Source organism: Parasteatoda tepidariorum, chromosome 9 (assembly GCF_043381705.1).
Source record: "Parasteatoda tepidariorum isolate YZ-2023 chromosome 9, CAS_Ptep_4.0, whole genome shotgun sequence".
Lineage (NCBI taxonomy): Eukaryota > Metazoa > Arthropoda > Arachnida > Araneae > Theridiidae > Parasteatoda > Parasteatoda tepidariorum.
The window spans coordinates 68405915-68432131 of NC_092212.1; the positions used below are offsets into that span (position 1 = coordinate 68405915).

General features: G+C 27.8%; 1 protein-coding gene across 2 annotated transcripts in view; it reads left to right on the top strand.

The window, feature by feature from the left end:
• The first annotated feature begins 88 nt into the window (after nt 1-88).
• Nucleotides 89-26217, top strand: part of LOC107448165 (TRAF3-interacting protein 1) — a 30057-nt gene continuing 3928 nt past the window's right edge. The window contains exons 1-15 of one of the 2 annotated variants that reach the window (XM_043044106.2): nt 99-335; nt 429-497; nt 912-960; nt 3898-4010; nt 5522-5620; nt 8247-8642; nt 11658-11702; nt 12005-12086; nt 12168-12191; nt 14947-15040; nt 16067-16171; nt 18819-18942; nt 20210-20252; nt 21723-21805; nt 23912-24135. In XM_043044106.2, coding sequence (XP_042900040.1) covers nt 201-335; nt 429-497; nt 912-960; nt 3898-4010; nt 5522-5620; nt 8247-8642; nt 11658-11702; nt 12005-12086; nt 12168-12191; nt 14947-15040; nt 16067-16171; nt 18819-18942; nt 20210-20252; nt 21723-21805; nt 23912-24135 — 1685 coding nt within the window. In that variant the 5' untranslated portion in view covers nt 99-200. Of the gene's footprint in view, nt 336-428; nt 498-911; nt 961-3897; nt 4011-5521; nt 5621-8246; nt 8643-11657; nt 11703-12004; nt 12087-12167; nt 12192-14946; nt 15041-16066; nt 16172-18818; nt 18943-20209; nt 20253-21722; nt 21806-23911; nt 24136-26217 lie in introns of both variants that reach the window. The other variant, XM_043044107.2, reaches the window with a different exon arrangement.

The window sequence follows — 26217 nt, forward strand, 5'->3', positions numbered from 1 at the left end:
CGTTTGAAAAACAGAGAAAAATAATATGAGGTCAGATCTGTATCTTTTGGCTACCGTGGATTTTTTAATCGATTATTTTGTTTAGGATTGGATAAGTTACAAGCTGTGTGTCGAAAACCTTATACAATTGCTGTCACTCTTATTTTGACTTTTTCAAAATGATTTTCGATTATTGTTTATCTTAGGCAGAAAATTTTGCTATGGCTGAAGAAATCGATCCAGCAATAATCAAGAAAACACAAGAAATTCTAGGAAGTATTATTAAAAAACCGACTTTGACTGAAAAGAACTTAAAAAAACCACCCTTTAGGTTTTTACATGATATCATAACTAACGTTAGTTTCATTAAATATTAAATCGTCCACGTAACTATTTCAAAGTCATATGTTCATTTGTTATTCATGATTTGTTATAATTCTATATTTTAGATTATCAAGACTTCTGGTTTCTTAAAAGGTCTTTATGCATCAACGGAACTACATTCGGAAAATGTGAAGGTCTGAAAATGTTTTTATTTAAGATTAAAACTTTATAAATTTCACTTAGGTGTTGTTTTTTTTACTACGTTTACTTAGATTTTAAATCAAGATTTCAACTAAGAAATTTAATAATGATTGTAAACATAAATAAGAAACATGCTCTTATTAATCTTTATTTGTTTTTTGGTGCCCTTTGTGAACTGTAATTAATTAAAACTTTGTTTTTGGTTATAATGATGCTCTTTAAATTTTTTTATGCATCTATATTTTATGTAAATCTACTATAAGGCAAATAAGGTTATTAACAAAAAATCTAAATTTTCTACTATTACTGTATATCATAAATTCTTGTAAAATGTATTTTTTGTTTGTTTGAATAATTATTGTAAAGCTTTTAAGATATTGTGATTTATTTATTAATTTTTAATATAGGATAAGGAAAGCAAAGTCCTGTTTTTGCAGAAAGCTGTAGATGTTTTAGGTAATCCATTTGTACCTATTTTTTATATTTTAGTTTAGATCTGTGTGTTTTAAAATATATATTTCAAAATGTTCTCTGTATTACTGATTTATTTGGTAACTCAGAGCAGAATTGAGCTCAGTATAATTGAGTGCAGTTATTAATTATTCTATATTCTTAATTTCATGCAGTCATGATTTTTAACTTTAAAAAAATTACAATTGTAATTAAAATTAAATGTTGATCATTACTTGTAATTATACTTCATTAACTCTAATTGTGATCTCTATCATAATCTTAAATTATGATTGCTTATAATATATAATATGCTTTTAAGCATGATTATATATAGTTTGCTTATAATGAATTGCATTTTATCCAACTTTTTACTTGCATATGAAGCAGAGTTTGAAATAATAATTTTTTTTCTTCTAAAAAACAAACAGCTTATCTATAAACCTGGTATTTATTGGTGTTTTTCAAAACAACACCAGGTTTTTTGGAGTTTTTCAAAGTTATTTTGAAATTTTATTCAGAAGTCCTTGATTAGATTTCAAGATTTGCTTTGAAGATGAAAGTTAATGTTGTTACTATGTTAGTAATTATTTTTGGAGCTTTTTAAATTGCCATGCTATTTTTTTCTTTTTAACAACAAACGGATTGTTCTAGAATGTTTTAAAATTATTCTATCAAAATATCCCAAAATTATTTTAGTTCTATACTCTATTGAGTACAGATAAAGTTTAAATCAACAATGGGTAAGGTATACTCTTTGTGCTAGGTCCATAAATGGACGTACTACAGTTTCAGTTCTATAAACAAGGACCTTCCTCAGTGTCTAATACTCTAATCACTAAATTATGGTAGAGAAAGTAAAGAGACAAATACATGCAAAGTAGTTTAACAAGTAGGGACAGAGGAACTAGTTTGAACAAGAAAATAAAAAGGGAAGGGAGAAAGTGTAGGGGATTTGGTGGGAACCCCAGAGTGCAGCAGATTAAATTTAAATAGAGTTCCAAATATTCAAAACTGTGGGATGCTAGAAAGATCATTAACTACATTATAATTTTAAAAAAAAAATTTTGAAATGTAAAAGGATTCCCAAAAATCTAGTTCAGAAAATGAAGAGCTGTGTTGAATGATTTTAGCAAAGAAAACTTAAACCTGTGATGTGAATTCCAACTATGTAGATCAATAGAAGATAGATTAATATCCTGATTTTGGACATATCTTGCATGCTCTTAAAGTCAAAATGTAAGTGTACTTTTAGTTTGTCCAGTGTTTGCTAAACCACATTGACATGAAATTTGATAAATACCCCAGCTATTACTATCAGCAATAGGGTATTTAAGGTCTGTGAAATTAAGTATATCTACAGAAGAAAAAGCTACTTTAAACTCAAATTTATTAAAACTTAGGAACTGATTTTCGTTTAGTAAGGTAAAACAATAAAATTGTTTGAATTCGAGAGTTTGGTCGATTAATTTTCTGTAGGCCAATAATATTGAAGGAAAATCACAGTCTACAGTGATAGCTAAAAATTTTGTGTTGTCTCTTTTCTTTCTCTCCCATCACTTGGTGTTTAGACACCGGAAAAGGTTTTTGTTTATAGAACTGAAACTTTAGTACATCCATTTATTTACTTTAATTTTCTCTCTATTCCCACTTTAATTTACTTAAGTCAAATCATTTTGTTTGGTTGTCATTATGACTAAATCTACAATTTTATTTATCAAATTCCTATTCAACTTATAGTTACTATAAAATAAGTAAAATGTTTTTCGTCAATCGTAATGCTTAGTAATTTTTTGAAAAGTAAATTCCTAATAACAGTTTTATATTCATTTTTTAATTACCTTTTTTGACTAGACTCAATCTTATATATGGCCTGTTAAAATATTATATAAATAACTTATTTATTGTCTAATAAATGCAAAATTGTTAAGTTACATGCTGTTTACAATATGTNCCTGTGATGTGATTTCCAGATATGTAGAGCAATAGAAGATAGGTTAATGTCCTGATTTTGAACATATCTTGCATGCTCTTAAATTCAAAATGTAAGTGTACTTTTAGTTTGTCCAGAGTTTGCAAAACCACATTGACATGAAATTTGCTAAATACCCCAGCTATTATTATCAGCAATAGGGTATTTAAGGTCAGTGAAATTTAGTTTATCTACGGAAGAAAAAGCTACTTTAAACTCAAATTTATTAAAACTTTGGAACTGATTTTTGGATAGTAAGGTATAGCAATCAAATTGTTTAAAGTTTGAATTCGAGAGTTAGGTAGATTGCGAGATTAATTTTCTGTAGGCCAATAATATTGAAGGAAAATCACAGTCAGATAGCTAAAAATTTTGTGTTGTCTCTTTACTTTCTCTACCATCACTTGGTGTTTAGACACCGGAAAAGGTTTTTGTTTACAGAACTGAAACTTTAGTATATCCATTTATTTACTTTAATTTTCTCTCTATTCCCACTGTTATTTGCTTAAGTCAAATCATTTTGTTTGGTTGTCATTACGACTAAATCTACAATTTTATTTATCAAATTCATATTCAACTTATAGTTACTATAAAATAAGTAAAACGTTTTTCGGCAATCGTAATGCTTAGTAATTTTTTGAAAAGTAAGTTCCTAATAACAGTTTTATATTCATTTTTTAATTACCTTTTTTGACTAGACTCAATCTTATATATGGCCTGTTAAAATATTATATAAATAACTTATTTATTGTCTAATAAATGCAAAATTGTTAAGTTACATGCTGTTTACAATATGTTTTTCATGAAATATTGCATAATAAGTTCATATTACGTATTACTTTATAGTAAACAAATACCACTTTTAGTTTTAATTAGAATAATAAGAAAAAAAATTTCTTAGCTGTAGTAGCAATTAAAAAAAATGATAAGAAAACTTTTAAGTAATTATCGAATTGAATTACTCCTTACAGCTCTTGTTACTAATCAGCCTGTAAACTTGAAGCCTTCAAAAGTTGTTGCTGGTCATGATCCTCAAAAAACTAACTTGTTTCTACAAATACTTGGTTCAGCTGTGAAAAATAAGGTTAATTGAGCTTTACACTTTTTTCTTTCTTTCCATTTAATTGTGTGATGATATTTATTTATTTATTTCTGTTTAAAAAAAAAATAAAGTAGTGTTTATCTTTTTAAAAAAAAATGGGATTTTATAACTTGTGCATTATCTTTTAATAAATCATTGGACTGTATTGGCTGTGAACATATTATTTAAAAAAAATTTCTCTAAAAAATAAGGAAATCAAAATGTAAAAAGATTTCAATCTTTTGTAACTTGATTAGTACCTCCACATTTTGGATTTTTAGTGTTTAAATTTCAGTGTTTTAGTTTGAAAAATAATTATAAAAATATTTATGTATTTTATTTGGATTTTTTTATTATTACGATTATTATTTGTTTTAAAAAATTTGGGATGTATTGAACTGTTTATTTATTTATTTTTATTTAAAATAAAAACATAAAGAAGTATTTAGCTTTTAAAAAAATAAGATTTTATAACTTGTGCATTATTTTTTAATAAATCATTGGACTATATTTGCTATAAACATGTTATATTCTTAAAAAGAAATAGAAATGTAAAGAGAATATCTGTTGTAACTTGATTAGTACCTCCACATCTTGGATTTTATGTGTTTAAATTTCACTGTTTTAGTTTGAGAAATAATTATAAAAATATTTATGTATTTTCTTTGGAATTTTTATTATTACGATTATTATTCCTTATAAAAAATTAGGGATGTAATGAACTGTTTAAAATTTTAGAGAGAAAGAAACATTTTCTAAGTAATAAAATTGCTGTTTTTTGCATCATAATTTTATCAATGTCAGCTTGAGGAATAACTCAAAGCATTTTCTCTTTTTCACTACAAAAAATTTATTATTTTTAATTGCTATCTGTTGTTTCACTTTTGTTGGGTTTAATTACTATGCACTCACTTAATTAATTTGATTAACCAAGTGTTCACATTCAGAATTAACACTAATTTGTGTTGAAATGTCTCCTTAATACATAACTTTTTCTTTAAATCATAAAGGAAATGTATTTATTTTTTATTTTATTTATTCATTTACTTTTTTAGCTGTAAAAAAAACAGAAGAAAGGACATTTTTAGCTATTGCAAAGTTAAAAAAATTATGTTTTTTGTTTAGAAATTAATCTTATTTATGTGTTATTTTTTTTAATTTTATTATTATTATTTTTTTTTTTATTTATTTATTTATTTTTTTAATTTACATTTGTACTTTTTCATGCTTCCTAATCAGCACTAATTCAGAACTTAGGCGATTGTTAATATTCTTGCTCATTTATTTATGTCATTTGAAATATATGATAATCATGATTATTATTGGCTTAATTAGTTGTGAGTGAAACTGTAAATTAGTGTAAAAATATCACTTTTCTATGTAAAATGAAACATAAATTTCATTTGCATTTTTTGGATTGTACTTTGTACTGTAATGTAATTACTTGGTGTTGTGAATTGCTTTTCATTCATGTTGTGCTAAGTATTATTTCATTTGTTTATTTCTTACCCTAGCTTGATAGCAAAGAAGCTGTTGCAAAAGTATTATCAGGGAATAGTCAAAGTTCCCCTACTAAAGCCCCTAAGGAGCGACGAGCATCTGTTGATAAAAGAGTAATTTTATTTGTTATTTCTACAAAAGTTTAATTTTTGTGGTATTATTTTTAAATTTAGATTATTTATCATCACTTTTTAAGAACATCTCTAAAATTGCATCAGTATAAAGAAAATATTTTTGGGAGAAACTAATTATAAATTATTTTTACATTATTTATGGCAATGTCAGCACATATATTAAACATTGAATTATTGATATTGTCTTTTTTTTATCATCAGGTAAATTTTGAAAGTAGAATTTTGCTATGTTCGAAACAGAAAAATCCATTTAATTCTTTCTTTTTCCTGAAATTCTTGCATAATTATAGATTTTGCTTTTTAACTTGATAAAATTCGTAGTTTAGTTCATTTATTAAATGATCATTTTAATAGTTTTTTTGATTTTTAACTTTGTTATTTAAATTTTTTGACTTTATAAAGCTCATTAATTTCTTTTAAATTTAAAGTTCATTAATTTCTTTTCAACTTAAAGTTCATTTATTATTTTTTTGGGCTACTAATTTGTCTTTGTGTTTTAACACAATATTTTAGATTTTGATTGTTTTCTGACCTTTTATTTTGTGCCTACAATTTTTTAAATTTACAATTTTTTAAAAGTTTTAATACTGGATTATTTTATAGAAAATTTCCACTGATTTTACTACATTTAAAATTAATATATAACAAATAATTGAAAAATAACAACTTGAAAATCGTAGGATTAATCGGATCTTCTTTTATAAATATCTTATTGTGAGAATTCATTTCTTCATATAGTAGTTTTAATTAAACTAAGCAACATCAGTACAAAGCTCGTCAAACTATTTATTAGTTGTTACAGTTAATAATTATGGTAATAAGTATAGTATAGTTAGTAGTGATAGTTATAATTATACTAATTATTATATTTCATTTTAATTTTGTAAACATTTACAATTTTTAGTGTTGGAATTCAAAATTGATGTTTAGTGGAGGATAAAACAAGATAGATTAAAATTGAGTGTGTAATGATTATTATAGTAAAATGCATTTAAAACCACAACAAACAAAATTAAATGTCCTCGAAATGAGACTTCTAAAAACTTCTGATAAAGGATATCTTTTGAGCTTTTAAAGCTCAATTTTAGACATTTTTTCACATGACCTCATGATAAGCTTTGTTTACAAATTTCTATTTTTTAATTGCTGGTGTCTAAACATCCTGTTGTGCAGTCTTAGATAAAATGAATAACTTTCTACAAGCACAAAATCTCTGTTAAAAAAAATTTTTTTTGACTGTAACTCTTTCTATATTTTCATCATCACTTAATGTTGATGAAATTTGCTCAAAACTCCCTGATTACAATTTTTTTTTTTAATCTTTTTATTTTTATAAAACTGTATGATGATTACTATACATACCAGCTTATATTTTTTTAAATTTAGCAGTTTTCTGAAGTTTTACCAGTTATTGACTTTATCTTGTTTTGCCTTATTCTTGACTGTCTTTCTATAACTAAATCTTCCAAGTCTCTTTTTTTTAAAAAAAATTTATAATGATTAATACTAAAAAAATTTCCATGGTGACAAACTTTCCGTAAACGGCATGTATTATGCATGTCTTTTACTGTGTGTACTAAAGGTTCTTTCCCCCCCCTCCTTACTGAAGGAGAGATTTATAATATTTTTAACATAAGTAATCATTTGGAAATATTTAGGAATAACATAGACAAGACAACAACTAAATAAATAGTAATGATTTAATTTCACTAATTATTGTAATTTCTTTATTCTGATTTTAAAAAAAAATTTTTACCTTTTTCTCTGAAAAAAGTTTCAGATTTAGCTCATTAAATAAAGTTTAAAAACTCAATTCCCTTGCTTATTTTGCATCTGTATAATACATATTAGGCATGTACCTAATAAAATGGCACTGTTAAAAATAGCCAACAATTTAAATGAGCATGTTCATAAAGTCTATCAATTAACCATAACTAAATTAAAAAAATATCAAGGCTTGGGGGACCTCCAATAGATATAATTTAGAAATACAATTTTTGGAATGCTTATTTATTGTACTGTGTGGGGGAGGTCTGGGTTTATTTGTATTTTTACCAATTCACATAGATAATGAAAGGCCAGAAATTAACTTTAACTATTTATTGAAAAGACAAAACACATATAAAATAAAACAAGAATAAAAAGGAAATACAAGAATTTGGAAGAGGGGGGTTTGGGCTGGAATTAAATGTCCATATTTTACGGCAGTTCCTATCAGACTGTCTTAGTTCATCGCCAGAGGCGCCATAGTGGGGGAAAGAGGAGAGTTTGTCACAACTGCTAATAAGTAACATATTATCGTAACAATTTATAATTTTGTTGCATAAAGATTCGCCGTAATTGATCAAGTTGTGAAACAGTGTTTTTTAGTTCTGTCAATGTCTATATTATTTTGCTATTAATTATTTTCTAAGAATGTGTTTTGAATTTACTTGTTTGAAATTTGTAAATTAAAACTAAGTATCTGTAACATATAAATATTAAGTATAAGAATTTATTTCAAGTGATTTAAAATATTTATTTTCATAGTTAGTGAATATGTTATTTTAATTTTTTTTTCTGATATAAGTTTACGAAATTTGATTAATAATTTATTCAATTTCAGAAAGATAAAACAAGTGAAAAGTCCCATTCAAGATCTCTAACGAAAACACTTGATCCTGTAAAAAAAAGCTCTTCATCATCTAGTCAAAATAAAGATGCAACCAAATCTAAAGACAGTGATAAATCCAAAGACAAAAGTCGAGAATCTCGAAAAGACAGAGAAAAATCCAAAGATAGATCAAAGCAAAAAACAGAAGATTCTAAAAGGAGTTCTAAGGATAGAGTTTCTAAAACTAAAGATCCACCTCCTCCGCCTGAAGAAGAAGAAAACAAGACTGAAAATTTTGCGGTTGCCACTGATCATGAACTAAATAATGTAGAAAACCATGTGCCTGCTTTAGAAACTAATCTTAGTGAACCATCTACTAGTATGATGAATGGAGATGCACACTCAAAAGTAAGTGGTATTTTATTTTAATTGGATCTATTCTGTTTTTTTTAAATGAATAAGATGTAAAGTTAGCATGATTTTTTATATGTATTATTATAACAGTAATTTAAAGGAATGAAAACTACCTTTTAAAGATTTAATAACTACAGGGCATCAACGCACCTGGAAAGTAATGGATATCCTTATTATTAAAATTTGTTATTAAGTATCATGATTTTAACTATTCATTTTATTTTTTTAAAATCATGGAAAGTCTTGGATATAGGTCTCTGAAAAATCTCATTTTTAAATGGAATTTACCTCCTTAATTTTCACAGTGTTCCAAATATCTGAATTTGTAACAAAATCCCCTCTCACACTTTTTAAAGAATACCATGAGAACATTTTATTAAAATATAAAATTTTCTTGTGATGTTCTTTAAAAATTATAGTGTTCTTTCAAAAAATGAATGAAAGAACATCATTCTAGAGCAAATTATATTTTAAACTTCCCTGATTTCAGAATTTTTTTTTTATTTTATCATTTTAAAATTCTATCTGAAACAGCCATTTATTGGCGAATTTTTTTTATTCCCAAAGGAGAACAGAAAAACCAGGAGGATTTATTTCTTTTTCCGATGAAAAAAGAAAAGTATCTTTAGAGTATATTCTGAAGAAAAAAAGCGTCTTAAAAAATTCTGCAGAAAAGAAAACTAAAATTTTTAACTTCCCCCCCCCCCCAAAAAAAATTTTTTTGTCTTTCTGAAGAACTCACTTGCGTTCTGTGACAATGTCGCCATGTCGCCTGGGATTCTGCCACCAGGGTGCGTAGCATTTTTAAAAAGTGCTTTAAGGTGCTTATTTTTGATTTTCATTTTTTAGAAGCCCTTAAAGGTGCTTTTTTCATTGGGTGTTTTTAAAGGGTGCTTAATTTTCCCTTTTTCAAAATGATATTTTTTAAAATGCTTAAAAATATTTTTTAGTGCTTAAAAGGTGCTATTTTTTATTGAATAATTTGGCTATGCACCCTGTGCCACAGGTGTTTGAGAGTGGCCAGCAATGATATCCAGCGGTTAAAGACTGATTCTGCGTGCTTGAGCGGATGAAGGAGAATTATTAAATTTATTGTTGTGTTTTTGTCGGAGAAGATAGTAACTTCATTAAGCCATGAAAAATTCATAGATTTGAATATCTAAAATGTAGCAGATACCGTGTAACTAGCAAACTTTTAAGATTTTTTTACTTTTAAAAAGAATATTAAATTTATAATGTATTTAAAATAAAAAAAATTTACTTTTCACAATTAGTAGTTTTAAGAGTGCTATGAAAAAGAAACTGCTACTTAATCCTGACTTTATTTACTATTCTGTCTGCTTTAATTATTANAAAAAAAAAAAAAAAAAAAAAAAAAAAAAAAAAAAAAAAAACCTGAATAAAGCGCAAAAGAAAGTGCAGAAATTTTACTTTGCAGAAATTTAATACAAGGAAGATTTCTTTTTTTTTGTAATTTACTTATCTTAATTTGTTTTCTATTTGTAATTATTATATAAAATATTTGTTTTTTAATTAAAACGCTGTTTTTTTTTTTGTTTTTTTTTTTGTATTCCACTTAAACCTTTTTTTTAATGTCAGAAAAAGTACAGGATTTTATATTTTTCTTTAAAAATAATCCTAATTTTTTGCATAAAATATATCTATTTCATATAAAAGTGATGCCTTTTGCCGATTATGTGAATTGTAGCTTCTAATAATAGTCAGAATTATAACATTATTGATATTACTTAGAAATGTTATTTACTGCCGTGCGTCTAATTATCTGCAGACTTGAGTAGAGCAGCAACTGTAGATCGGCGGTTTTCAGCATAATCTTAAATTGAACACAATTTTTATTATAAATTTAAATAATAATTGCCAAAAATGTTTATGATATGGTGCAATACCATTCATTTGGATGAAAAAGAAAAGCACTTTTTTAATTCCCTTTTCTCGTCTGCCATAGTGATTGGGTAACTTGTACTTTCCTTATGTTTAACATCACTTTAATGGTGCAATTATAGTTATTCTTCTGGGAACCTTACCCAAATATGAATCATCTCTGGTCTTACTGCTTCAAATTATTTAAAAATAATTAATATCACAATGTTTTTAGTAAATATAATTCTCTGCCATTCACTATTTTTTGTCTAATGGAACAATTTGCACTACTTTTTATGCTATTTAGCATAATAATTTGCAATGACTATATTATATAAAAAAATCATATTTTAATATTTATATACAGTAATACCTCGCTACAACAATATTTTGGGAACCAAATAATTATATTGTTGTAGAGGGATATGTTATTATATCGAGAGCCTACATACTTTGGGGACACAATAATTTATTTTTTTTTCAACTTTAATGTTATATATGTATTAACTGTAAATCTATTTATATATTATCTAAAAATTTAATTTGCAGAGTGGTAATTATAAAGGGGATTAATATGAAATCTGATAAGAATGTTACATCTGTGACTTCTTAAGAGATAAGGGAGGCAATTCTAAGAATGGAAGGTCTTGGGTTGGTCTATGTACATCCAGGGTGGGATATTGAAATCTGAATACAAAAGCCATTCACTGTTGGGAAAAGAAATAAGATAAGTACATAATGAGCAGTGAGACTTCTCTTATCAAGAGAAACTGGGGGAAATGGCAAGATGTGATAAAATAAGCTTTTTTACTTCATTTGAAAACCAATAATAAGTAAAGAAAATGAGATTGACATTTGATGGAGAAAAAAAAGAGTTTTGCAGGGGTTTATTTCTTCCGAAAATATCGCAATATTGAGAGGTGGATATCATTAATTCATATGCAAGTTCGCCAGGACCACGAAACATTGTAATAGAGGGAGTTATTGTTGTATCGGATGTCGTAGCAGCAAGAGTTCACTGTATTTTAAGCTTAAGTGCATTGTAGAGTCATCAATAGAATGCAATTAATTATAATTTATAGTTAAATGTTATAAGCATTTAAATTAACTTGTGTTTTTCTCTTCTAGGATGACGTTGGGGAATCAGAATTTGTAGATTCTCTTAGTGAAAAGGTGATTATTTAACTATTATTTAACTTATACATATTAATATAATTTATGCATATTACATGTTAATATATTAAATATTGACTTATTACATATTAATTATTAAACTATTTAATACTTAAGGTTAATTAGTTCAACTACTGTGGTAGAATCATCAGATTAAGTGTAAACCTAAAGATAATGTTGCTAAAATAATATATGCTTATATTGATGAGCTGTAACCAATTAAATACGGTCATAGAAATTTGATGTTATAGCGTGTTTTTCATTTATTTATTTTTTAACTAAATTATTTTAATGATTGTCAGCCTATTCGAGAAAAAAGTCATCGCTCTCATTCAAGTCGAAGTGCCCGTCCACCATCAGCAAGAAGTAAAAGAACAAAACCCTGTAAGTAGATAATTTTTTTAAAAAATTTAATTTGCTTTTTATCGTTATTTTTATAATTAATTTATATTTTTTCCTAATTAGCTGAAAGCAGTGCTGATACAGAAGGTAAAATTTTAGATTTTGTCTTTGTTAATAAATTAAGAAAAAATCTTTAAATTTATTTTTTTATATAATTTTTTTAATTGCATTTCTATATATAATTAGTTTTGAATAAAAGAAAAGTTGAAAGTGATTTAAATTTAATAGTCCTGAATTTTTAGTCATTATCATTAAATATATTCAAAGAATAATAGTAGCATTTTCATATATTGCTAAAAATTAATGGCTTAACACATTTTCTCCTATACCTTATTTTAATTTTTAAAAAAATCTTGTAATTAGTTTGTTAAAATCGTAAAAGTTATAGAAATATTAATAATTTTAATTTTTCCAATAAATTTTTATAATTTAAATGAGTTTGTAACTCTAAATTTCTTTATGTTATGCACAATTGTTTATATTTAATGCATTGTTTTTTTATTATTTTATTTAATAATGAAAGCAAAAATAATATTTTTATATATATCAGGTATGTGCCTGCTTTAAATATACATTTTCTACGAAACATAGATCTATTATTTAATTTCAAAGTTGTTTTGTTCTTTGTTTTACCCTTATAAAAACTTTAAATTTTTGTGAAATGTTTTGTGAAATGTTGTTATGTGAAATGTTATGTAGCATAAAGTTATATACATTTTGCCTATTCTATTGTATGAGTGTAATGAGACACTTGTTCAATATATGTATAAAATAGTACTGGTGAAATTTTGACTGATTAATTAACTTCCAGATAAAGAGTAGTAAGCAAATAGTGATGAAAAATAGTAATGGGTAGACGATGGATGTTATAAGAATCACAATGACTTGATCACAGGGATTCAATAATAGGAACGTAGTTAGTATTCTAGGGAAGGAAGTTAATTCAGTGGTCAGTATCTATACACTGCAACAAAATTTCAAAGCACTAATGAGATGTTACACTAAACACAAAGTTGTTTCTTACACTAGCCTTTCCAATGGAAACATTCTGATTCTTTTTCAGTGGTGGCCTTCTCAAGAACAGATTTCCATCTTTTCTAGTTATTAGTTTTACGATTATTTTACTGTAGTTTTGGTCTTCCTCTAACTCCATATGGTTTGGCCATAAATGTCCTTTTGGCATTTCTGTTTCCTTCCATTCTAATGAGGAGTCCTGGCTTTTTTAATCTGTAATTTTTTAATTTTTATGACATCTGGTTCTTTGTAACTTGTAACTTTTATACAATTGTGAACTTGTACTTCGATTTAAAATGCCATTATTTTGTGTTTCTTTTAGAATGTTTCGAAGTATTTTCCTTTCAAAAATGGCCAGTATTTCTGTGTCATTATCCATACCTGCCAAGTCTCCTGTTTTTTAACAAAGACTCCTGTATTTTACGATCTCCTGTTTACCCGTATATTCTCAAATTTCTCTGTATTTGTTAAAGAAATTTTTTTAAAAATTGGCGGTAAAATGTCCATTGATGGCAAAAATACTTCTCTTATTCCTCAACAGATGGCGCTATTGCCAGTACTGCAGTTTCTTGAGTGTTTATAGTTTAAGTAATTATAAATAATGTTTTAAAAAAATCTTCTTCAGATTAAGATTTATATGCATATTTTTTTCTTCGCCAAATGTAAGTGCTTGTATTATTTCCAATTTTGAGTTTCTCTTTTTGACTTACATGATGATGCATGATGTATCAAAACTTACTCATAGCCTAAAAAGTGCCGCTATGAAAATCTGCGTTGTTTTATTTCTCCAATGTTGGCAGTTATGCATGTCTTCGAAGCACGAGTTAGTATAGGTCGAATTAACCATTTATTCCTACTGATCCGATCTTAAATATTTCCTCAAGCCACTAAACCATCTGTAAAATCAGAGGTGCGAATTAATGTGGTGGAAACATTAATAATTATTAATGTTAATTTCCGATCCTGAGTAGGTAAAGTATTCATTAAGCTAATAAGTTCTAATTTCTGTAAAGGTGTTATATTCGATATAATACAGTCCGATTCACCTCCACTTTGAAAATTCTTTTTCTTGGGCTCTACAGCCTGTGACAGGCCAAGGCCATCCCAATAAGTTTTTGCCATCTTAATCTGTTCTGTGCCATGGCCTTCCAGTTAGTTAATCCTATTGTCTTTAGGTCCCTCTCAACTGCGTCCAGCCACCTTGTCAGTGGACGACCCCTTTTTCTGAATACTATTGGCCTTAATAACATGAACTATATCTGGTTGTTTATACTTTTTATATAACTCATGATTGTAAAGGCTGCGCCATTTGTTATTCTCAAAGACTGCACCAAAAATTCTTCTTTCTAAGTATCCCTCTCTCAAAAATCAGCAATTTGTTCTCCTCTTTTTTGTTAAAAGTCCAGCACTCACTACCATATGGGATCACAGGCCGTAGGAGTGTTTTGTATACATAAATTTTTGTCTTTTGTTTAAGAAATTTACTTTTTGGTTGTACTACTTTAGTTAGTTACTTTAGTAAGTTAGTTAGACTTTTAGTTTAGTTAGTAAACATTAAGGCTAAAAGTGATTACATTTATCTTTCTTGGGTTGAAAATGATATGGAATCGTGGCAGGAAATCAATAAAACCAGATTAATAAAAAATATTCAGGCGATGTTATAGATAAAGATATTGCAAGTTATAAATAAAGGAAAATATTTCCAACTGTTGATTTTTTTTCCAGTCCTTAGTGTGTCATCAATAAACCAACCAACTGTATTTATATTTCGAATTTTTTCATTTTATTATAAAAGTTCATTGATTGAAACTTATTTTGACCTTTTCAGGTACTGAACCTTCAAATACCAATCTCTCCAACCAACCTGTTATGATGAATGGCATTGGTAGCTCTGAAAACTTTGAAAATATGTTGTTGCCTAGGTATCTTATCTAATTTCACATAATATACTTGCTAACAGTAAATTTTATTGTAAAATTATCTTGGTGTAAATATGTTTTTTATTATTTTGCAATGTCTGAAGAGGGAAATCAGTCATTTTGATTTGTTTTTAATGCAGTGAACTCTCGCTACTACGATATTCCAATACAACAGCTTGTTGTATTGGAATATCGTAGTAGCGATATCCAATACAACAACTGAATTAATATCATGCTCCTCTCAATATCACGATATGCTCTGAAGTAAAAAACTATGTAAAATGATTTTTTTTCCAACTGTTAACCTTATTTTCGTCATTTATTATTGGTTTTCAAATAATGTTAAAAAATCGTATTTTATCATCTTTTGCCATTTTTTCAATCTTTTCTGACATGAGAAGACTCCCGGCTGACCACCCCAAGAACTTACATTATTAGAATTGCTTCCCTGTCTCTTAAGAAGTCACAGATGTAACATTCCTACATGATTGAATTTCCTTCTTGTTACAGCTGATCATGAGTCACAAATCATCACATTAACACCTAAAAGAGAATTTTTTCTGTAGAGGGTAGGGGGGAGCACCACTCACAAACAAAAATTGTTTATGTGCTTTTGACTCAATGCATACTTCGTTGGTTGACTTGACAGTCAAAAAAAAATTAATAAACAAAATAAATATCTGATTATTTTCAATAAAAACAGTTTTCAGGTCTTATCTTATTTTCTGAAATTATTTCAATTGTTTTTAATAATTAAGTGCAATTAACTTTCAGCAAATTAATTTTTTGCATAATATATAAATATATTTATAGTTAATACATATATAACATTAAAATTTAAAAAGAAATCTTATGGTATCCCCAAAGTATGTAGGCTCTCGATATAACAATATATCTCTCTTAAAACAATATATTTATTTGGTCCCCAAAATTTTGTTGTATCGAGATTTTACTGTATTAAATAAATAAAAATTTCTTTCAATTTATATGCTGATTTTAAAATTTTAATTCAGTTTTAACTATTTAAAGCTTTAGACCACCTTCAGCCAGGCCTCCATCAGCTAGACCGTCCAGTTCTCGACCTGCTCCTCCTAGAATAAGAGTCCGAAATGTTGTTGAAAGTGAAGAACCGAGGTAATATTTTGTTTTGATTATTGTTTTAAAAATGTTGGTTTAGAATTCCTAATTTAATTAATACTCTTTGTTTTTCTAAAAAGAAAGGGGGAGGAGACAGATTTAATTCTTATTTAGCATTTGCAGCTGTTATAACTGGTTTGTCATCTATTGCAAAAGTGGTGCATGAAATAAAATATTTTAGTTTGCTACAAAAAACTGATTTGTTTTCTTTTAAAAAGAAAATTCTCTACGTGTGATTTAAAATATTTTTTTAAAAAAAATTTAAAGGGATTATTGTAGTATGACCAAAAGTAGAAAGAAGCGTCAAAAGAATTTTAAATTTTATAATTATGACAATTTGAATAAATGTCATATCAAAACTGTATTTCTCATTGTTTGTATCAATCACATACTGGTATTTTTATGTTATATATTTTTTAACGTTATAAACATATATGGGTACATACTATCAAGGGTTTATTTATGAGAAATTTAGGATCTGTTAACAGATCTTTCACAAAATAATTTGCTCTAAAAATGGAAATCAGTAAAATTCTTCCTTTTAAAAAATTAACCCTTCACAAACTTATAATTATTAATCTTCATAATTAACTATTTGTAAATGCATTTAAATGACTTTATGATTATGATTTGACTTTATGACTGATTATTTCGGCTTGAACAATGCATTAAATCTGCTCTTTTGTAGAAGAGCTCTAACGAATGTTTTTTTGAAATTATTATGAAATGAATTTACGCATGTGATCGAGGTGCATAAATTCATTAAATATATGCATTGCAGAATTATTTAGTTTTAATGAAATGTTGCGATTTTAATTAATCAGGCACAAGTGTGAAGGTAAATTTAATAATAAGGGTAAATTTGAATCCTAATAAAAATTTCAAATATAGTACTGTAGCAGTTAGTCTTTATTTTTAAAAATATTAAAAGATTTTTTTTATTTTATTTTTTTACTTTTTCTGTTATAGTTTTATTGGGCAAAGCATAATAATTCTATATTCGCTTACCAGGCATTGCTGTCTGTCCAGACATTTTGTGAAAGGTCCTGTTTTTGTGAAATTGTGAAAAAATTACTCACATTCTTTCAACCAGGGTCCGGATATTGCAAAAAACTTTTTCAAGGGGGTTTTAAATTGTAAATAGATACAAGATTATGCTCAACACTGTAAAATTATAATGAAAAATTTTAATTTTCTAAAATGAACAGCAGTTGCTGCTTCTAAATTAGAGATGCAACATACAAATATTTGGTACTTAGCCTATACTGATGAACGCAGAATATTTATTTCAGACGAATAATGGAAGAATCGTCTGCCGAAAACGAAACTTAATTCGTTTACATCCATCTTTCTTGTTTTCTGCCCTGGGAAGGATTTATTCAATTAATAAAACAATGATGAAGATAAACCAATTTGTGAAGGGTCCGATTAAAAGAAAAATCATTTTGTGAGGATCCGTTTTTAAGTTAAAATATTTTGTGAAGCGTCCGTTTTTATGAAAAGATATTTTGTGAAGTGTCCGTTAGCAGACCCAAATTCTAAACAGATCTCTGCTTACAATTAAAATCCTAAAACATCTTAAAAGACAAATATTAATATTTTTCACAAAAAAGGGACCCACAGTTTGACAAAAACAGTGCTTTTTACTAAAAATCTGATCAGACTTATAATTTGTCTTTGTTACTTTTTCTCACTACATTTTGATACAGAAGTTTTAAGTTTGTTTAAACTATAAATTATAATACTACACTTTAATCTTTTAAATTTTAAATTACATTTGTGAAATATTGTAGAGTACTTACTTTAACATTGTTACTTTGTTGAAAGAATATCCAGTCATTACAATAACATATTTTTGTGTTTCTCAAGCTGTTATAATATTTTTAAAAAATGATTAAAGGTGTGAAAAAATTATTAAAAAAATGATTACTTTTTTCCCTAAACTGAAGTAAACATATCAAAAAATAAGGTTTTCTAAAAAAGTAAATCCTTATGAAGTATTTTTTGAAAACACAATTTTAACATATTTAAGTATCTCTGTTTTATTTTTAGTGGATTAGTCAAATTTTATTCTCCCTTTTTTGTGTGTTATGTGTACTGAACCATAAAAGAATCTTTCGTACAAATTCATTTTCATAGTAAAAACCAAATTTGCAAAAGATGTCCAATAACTGCTATTTACAAATTTATGCTATCTTTATTTTATCTTTGCATTATTTTAAGAAAAAATTTGAAGTTATTTTTGTTTCTTTTTCAATTTTAAGTGTGCTTAAAAATGCTATTTATGTTTATTTTAAAAAAATTTATTTTTATTAAAAAACTAAGCCGAATCATTTTTTTTATTCTTTTATTGATTTGATTGATTTTTTTTTTTTTTTTACATAAATCATCTGATCTAAATTGTTGAAAATTTGCAATTTTTTGTTTAGTTATTTGTGTGCTGGTTTTAAAGCTTGTATCCACAATACTTGTCATAATTGTAGAAACGATTTTTACTTTCAGAACAGTACATTTTAATGGCAATATTTTGTATCAGAACTAAATCTTATTCCATTTTTATTTATAATGTTAAATATTCTTTAAAAATATGTATCCATGTATTTATTTACTGTGTTTCAGTAAAAGTATTTGTTATATATTTCAGCCTCCGTCCAGCTACAGCAAAACCTGTTGAAAATGTAATTTTAGACCAAGGTCAACAGTCAGATGAAGATGAAGATAATTTTATTGTTATGGAAACAGAGCCTCAAGAACTTTTAGAAGTACAGGTACAGTCATTCTCGATATTCAATTTCCATTTGGAAAATTTGAGGAAAACCCTCATAAAGTTAAAGAAAGATAGGGTACCCACGACTCAGGGAGCACAGGGGTTAACCTGGAATTGTCAGGGAATTTTAATTTAACTCCAAAAATCAGGGAGAGTTGCAATTTTTTTACAAAAACCTGCAATATTCCTTTATCATACCTAGAAAATAACCAGTCTTAAAATTGTCAGTAACAGTAATCAGTTATTGAGATTTGAATTAAATAATTCTAACATCTATTTCAATTATTTGTTTTAAAAAATTTCACATTTCAGTCAAGCTGTAATGTTCCCATCCTCATTAAATAATATTTTTTTACCTAGAAAATCTGAAATTTGCGAAACTTTACCGAGAATCTGATTCTGATGCAGAATGTATTGGATTTTTGCTTGTGTATTGTCATTCACCTAAACATAGCTTAGCTAGAAGATTAAAAGATAATATTATTTCTTTCAAATTGTCTTTTTAAGTCTTTCTCTTTCAAATTTTATATTTAGGCATCCCGTTTTCCTTTGTTATTTTATGTTTTGTATATTTTGCAATATTTACTGGGAAACCAGATGTATTTTTGTAATAGATGTCCTCCTGGATTTTTTTTAAGTTGAGGAATCCTGTTACAAGCTGATTTCACAACTTTCAGTTCTGAAAATTTTCTAAAAATTTTCGGCTTATATTCAGAAATATACAGTAGTATTAAATGGTGAGGAATTACAAATGATCAGATTAAGATAAGCTTTCTTGGTAATTTTTTTTGCGCATACATTTTATTTTATAACCGTCGTTGAACAGCTGACCCAATTTCATGGGTTTACGACTACTAATGTTCAACTCCGTAGCCTTGTAATTTTGAACCAATCCAGAAGACAAGGAAACTCCTGGATCAGTACCCCCAGAGGTATTGATTTGTTATGGGAACATGGAGGAATTTGAGACTCGACAGATTTAATGTGCATCAGTCACCATTTACTACACGGGTAGTCTTCGGCCGGCGAGGATCGAACCCACGACCTCTTGGACATGGGCCCAGCACCCTACCGACCAGGCTATCCCGGCCTTTCCGCATACATTTAATGTTATTAAAATCTCAGTTATGTGAATAAAAATAGAATTTTTTCAGAAATCTGTATTCGCAAAATTACATGATATTTTTAACAGCTGAGTTGTATTTGATTAGTACCAGTCATAAACTATCTCTCAATAACTGATTATATCTTATTTTTCTTCTTCTTAGACATCCAATACTACATCAGCTGTTACACCAGATGAAGATAAAGGTATGTACAAATATATTTCTGTACATTAGCAAACAGTCCTTTATATCTTATTTGTTTTATTGATTACCCTTTACTGCTCTTTTATTTTTAATTGGTAAGTGTTGAAAAAAACATGAAAATTTTTTGTACCCAAAAAATAAACTGACCACCCTGAATAACTTTTGCTCTACTGATCGAATCTTCACTTTCTAGAACTAAATCTTAATGGTTCGGGGTGGGTGACCTCAAACATTTTTAGCGAATTGAAATATTTTTGTGTGTAATTATAAAGTCCATTTATCCAAAGATAATTTTATGCAATTAATAATAATAAGTAAATATTTATTATTTCATTTAATGGTCGAAAACAATGTTAAATTGTAAGGTAAACAAATTTTTGCTGAAATTCAATTTCTCAGGAACTATTCAACCGATTTTGCTTAAATTTTGTTATTTGCCATACAAAATTATGTTCTTTAAAATGATGCAAAAAAAATAAATTATACCTCACAATTCACGATATTTTCAACCTTTAATAAATAAAATAATAAATGTTTATTAAAGTTATTTTTTGCATGGACTTATCTTTGTATAAACGAATTTTATAATTGCGTGCAAAAATGTCTCAGCAGATAGCGAATTATGCAAAAAGTAAAATTAGCATTAAGGGGTCCACACTTTGTAGGTCTCTCCTAACCAAACCTTTGGGACCATAGCTCACAGATTGCGGCTACCCCCTACGTTTTAGGGGTCAGAAATCCGAACCTGTTGAAAAAAAGGTATGTTCTGAAAAAGTATGTTTTTGTGTCTGAATATGTAACTTAAATTATAGTCTGCACTAAATAATTAGCATATTTGAAGTTACCCCCTCAAACCAGTAAGATTGAGTCATAGAACCTGATGATCCGATCATTGGATGAAAAGTTATTCAGGGTGGTCCGTAATACGAACTTAATTTAATTAAGTGATTTAATAAAAGAAATAAGTATCTAGTGGTTGTAACTTCTTTTCAACATCATAACAAGCAAAATTTATTGGTTGTAGACTCATTCTAATATCATAACAATCAAAATTTGATGGAAATAGGCTCATTTCAACACTGTAATAGTCAAAACTTGGTGATTTAAGACTATTTACATTGTCATAATTGTCCAAATTTGATGAATGTGCGTTTATTTCAACGTTGTGATAGTAAAAAATTTTGTGGATGTAGACTTATTTACACCAGTCAAAATTTGATGGGCGTAGACTCATTTAAACATCATAACTGTTCAAATTTGATTGGTGTAAACTCATTCTAATATCATTTCAATGTTATAATAGTCAAAGTTTGATAGGTAGGCCCATTTCAATCGTGTATCTGTCAAAATGTGATGGGTACTGACTAATTTGAACATCATGAAAAAGTCAAAGTGTAATTTTACTTCAGTATTGTAACATTCAATATTACTTTTTTTTTTAACTTAATGAGCTGAATGTATGTCATTATAGGAAGCCTAGTGAAAAAGTTACTGGAAACCAAGAAAGACTTGGAAGGGGGTAGTCAACACACACCAACTAAAAAAGTTGACATTGTAAGTTTTGTATCTTTAGCAACTCTACTCAAATCTATAAAAATTATAACTCAGATTTTTCTTTTCTGTCTTTTGAAAGAGAAATTAATTTTGTTTCTGTGGCTATATAAATTAGGTATACAGTAGCAAAGCTGCCATACTATACCGTCAATTAGAAAGTTTTAATGTGTTGTAGTAAAGTAATAATTTTGCGCATCATTCACACTTTGCGCTTGAATTCACACTATTTAAAAGTACAATTCGCTTTACTTATTAAGGCAGTTTAAAAATTACACATCGTGTTACTGTTCTCATGAGAATTAAAATTGCACATCGCCCATTAGCATTCACATGTAATTTAAAAGCCTCACATCGAGATTCATATTGACGAAATTTAAAAATCATGCAACGAGATTTATATTCTCACAATTTTAAAAAAAAATATACAAAATCTTGCATTGATATATTTTATTAAAACGATAATAATATTCTGCTGGTATATTCTTAATAACATACACTTTTTTCTTGTGCAAATTTCTGGTACTTTTAAAAATTTTCAAAAATGGGTTCTTCACATAACATTTCATATTTCTATTTTCAACTTCTTTGGCAGTGCCATACTAAGCTGTCATCTTTGTTTGGCACTCGTATAGTTTATTATGAAAGCCTTATTAAATAATTTCATTAACTTTTTGCTTATGGCCTCTGATAGAACTTGCAGGGTTGCCACTCCACAGGGAAAACTTGGTAAATACAGAGAATTTAAAAATCATCTAATGTAACAGGAAAAATGCAGCAAGTTTTGAATTTTTCCCTCAAACAGGGAATTTGTCTTTTAAAAAATACAGATCTCTCAAAGTGTAATCTATGGGATATATAAAGATGATAGTTCAGCTATATTAAATTATTTAATTTAGAATAACATTATTTGTTTTTTGTTGAGTTGTTCCTTATTTCTTCAAGTTTTTTCAGCAACTAAAACTGGCATTGTTATCGTAGTAACAGAGTTGCTATAGGCAACTAAAATGTGACTATTTGCAACTATTTTTGGCCTGAGGTGACTATGGCAACTTTTTTTTGCCTAAAAAAACAGCTATTTTCAGGAAAATGAGACTATTGGGATACTTTTCTGTGCTCCTAGCGATGTTTTTTTTTAGCATAAATTGGGTTGACAACCTGCAGCCTGCGGAGGCTTTTGAACGCAATGAAATTTTTTTTCTTAAAAAATAAAAAAACATTTAATTACACATTGATGGTTTTTTTTTTAGCATAAATTGGGTTGACAACCTGCAGCCTGCGGAAGCTTTTGAACGCAATGAAATTTTTTTTCTTAAAAAATAAAAAAAAAATTAATTACACTTTTTAATAATAAAAAATCATTTTTTAATGCGCTCAATTTGCACAGATTATATTGTAAGTCTTTTTTGTTTCTTCATCACCTTTTCAACGGTTATTGCTACGAAATTCTGCATGATTTCAAAAAACCCAATTTTTAGTATATTATGATGCGTGAATTTCGAGTTTGAGTATTAACTTTTCACAATATGTGTATATATATATATCTGCTAAATCAATTATTGATAAAAGGGAAAATTTTTAGAAAAATTATGTTTGTTTTTTTTAATGAAAAAGTATTTTTTTTAATGAATTCTAGTAATTAAAAATATTTAATTTTCTGCAAATATACTAATTTTTTGATGTAAAAATTTAAGGCTAGAATACTAACGTTTATATGAAAATGATCATATTTACTACCAACTTGACTAAATGGATCATGGTATATGACAATTAAGCCATTTAATAAAATTTTAGTCATATTGAAAACTTTTTGTTATCATTTAGGCAACTACTTTCATAGTTTCTGGCAACTATTTTCGTGCTTTTAGCTACTAAAAGCAACCCTGAGTAAAGCACACAAGAGCACAGTGAATGTGTGTTTCCTCATAATATATCGTGTATAATATGTGCAGGACAAGCACAGGGAATTTTTTTTAGATATGTGTGGCAACCCTGACCTATTCTAGAACATCAGTTTATACCAGCTGTAAGCAAAAGGTTAAGATATTTTACAATATTTACATTTAGTACGGAATTATTTTTATTTATGCTTTGTGTATTTGTGAGCAGGATAGATCCCAAATGTCCGATGTGACCAGGGCCCATGAACGGGATTCTGCATCGAAGGAGCTTGGACAATTACGCAGCTTCGTCCAGTCGTTGAGCAAAACTGCAGTGCCTTTGGGCCGTATGCTGGACTTCTTGCAGGAAGATCTAGACTCTATGAAAATGGAACTCAAAATGTGGAGAGAAGAGCATGAGCAAAATCTGGTAGCTCTTCACAAGGAACAGAAGTGAGTGAGAATATTATCTTCATCAGGGGTCCAAATACACTCCTGGTTTCAATGACACCCACAGATAGCACTCTGGAGGCACGATTTTTAAGGCGTCACTCTCACTACTGGTGAAAAGCTGGAGGTCATGAGTTTAATCCTGGCTGGTGTCGAAACAGCTAGCGTGTATGCACAAAATATGCATAGGGTATCTGTGCTCCTGGAAAGTCATGGATTTCGGTATTGAACAAAATTTGTCATGATTTTAACTGTTTTCTAAAAAAAAATCATGGTGGGTCATGGGTTTAGGTCACCTAAAAAAACTCATATTCAAAGTGGAATTTACCCTAATTTCACAGTGTTCCGATGCTCTAAATATCTAAATTAGTAGCAAAATCCCCACTCATAGTCATATTCTGTTAAAATGTAAAATGTTTTTATCCTGTTCTTTAAAAATTATGGTGTTCTTTCAAAAAACGAAAGACGGAACATCATTTCTAGAGCGAATTATCTTTTAAACTTCTGTGATTTCAGAATTTTTTTACACATATCTGACAGTATTTAGTTATTTGCTTTTATGTTTTTTTCCAGCTATTTTATTGCTTCAACTCTTTCCTTACTCTGTTTTTTAAGTTTAAAGTCAACAACTATGAAGATGCAGAGTATATCAGTTTTGGTTATGCCTATCATTTCAATTAATAATATTATAATGCTTTTTTTAATTTATTGTATTTTTGCGGAGAAACTAGTAATTTCGGTAAGTCATGAAAAACTCTTGGAATTATTCATGAAATGTCATGGATTTGAAAATCTAAAATGTAGCTGATACCCTGTATGCACATTAAATTGGTCGTAGCTAAAAATCCTCTTCTTAGTGGTAGTATGGAAATTTAGAAAGAAGGGTACCATCTCAGGTACTGTCTTAGTAGTCCTCTTGAGTGGGGTGAAAAAAATTGGTCTTTCAACATTTTTGAAAAAAAAAAAAAATTTCGACTCTGTTGACACATGCAATAGTTTCGTAATATATATTATATTTATGAATCAGGCATTACTGTATATTTAATAAAATGCATGCCACCCTGTATAAAAATCATGGAAATTCGATAAAACGAGTTTGGAAATTTCTTTTCCGAGTGTTTGTGCCCACCTGTCATAACATCCAACCATTCTTATTAACTCGAATGTATCATACCAGTTAAAAAGAATGGTTGGATGTTCTGTCTTTTGATCATTAGTTACAGTGGCGTAGCGAGGGGTGGGCAAGGGGGGGCATCATGCCCCGGGCGCTACTCACAAAGGGGCGCCAAATGGTCCGCAAAACAAAAAATTGCTGGATAATTTTTTTTTATTATAATTGATTTCTGTAAAATATATTTTAAATTAGTGCCAGTGTAATATAATAAATGTTAATTCATAAATATTATTCATAATATTTAATTCATATTAAATATTATATTAAATTCATATTCATATTAAATATATTTCAATATTTAATTCACGTCCTTGTCATCGCGCTCTGCTTAGGATAAAAATTAAATGTTATTAAATATTAAATGTTATATATAAGTTTAATGTTAGCATAAATTATATTGTATATTTCACTATGTTACTACCTTTCAAGTTCAAGGCATTCTTGGTAAGTAATAAATCAAATAAGATTACTTAATACATCTACTCGACGATTCTATTATTAAGAGAATAGAGTATGAAAAAATTTGTTAACAGAAAAACTTGTTGTTCTCATATTTGTCACCACAGATTCAAAATGAATTCATTCATCTTCCGGCATCTACAGTTCGAAATCAACTAATAAACGATATCAAAAGAAATAAATATTATGGACTTTTGTTTGATTCAACTCCTGATATCTCTCATCGAGAACAAATGTCCCAACTCGTTAGGCATGTAGATGTTGATTTTATGAATAAAAGAGTTTCCATCAAAGAATCTTTTTTGAGTTTTATTGAAATACATGCTAAATATGCAGCCTCGATCGAAAATACAATTTTAGAGAAATTAAATTTCGATGAAATTTCATTAACAAACTGCAGATCACAATGTTACGATAATGCTGCCGTGATGGCAGGTCACACATCTGAAACG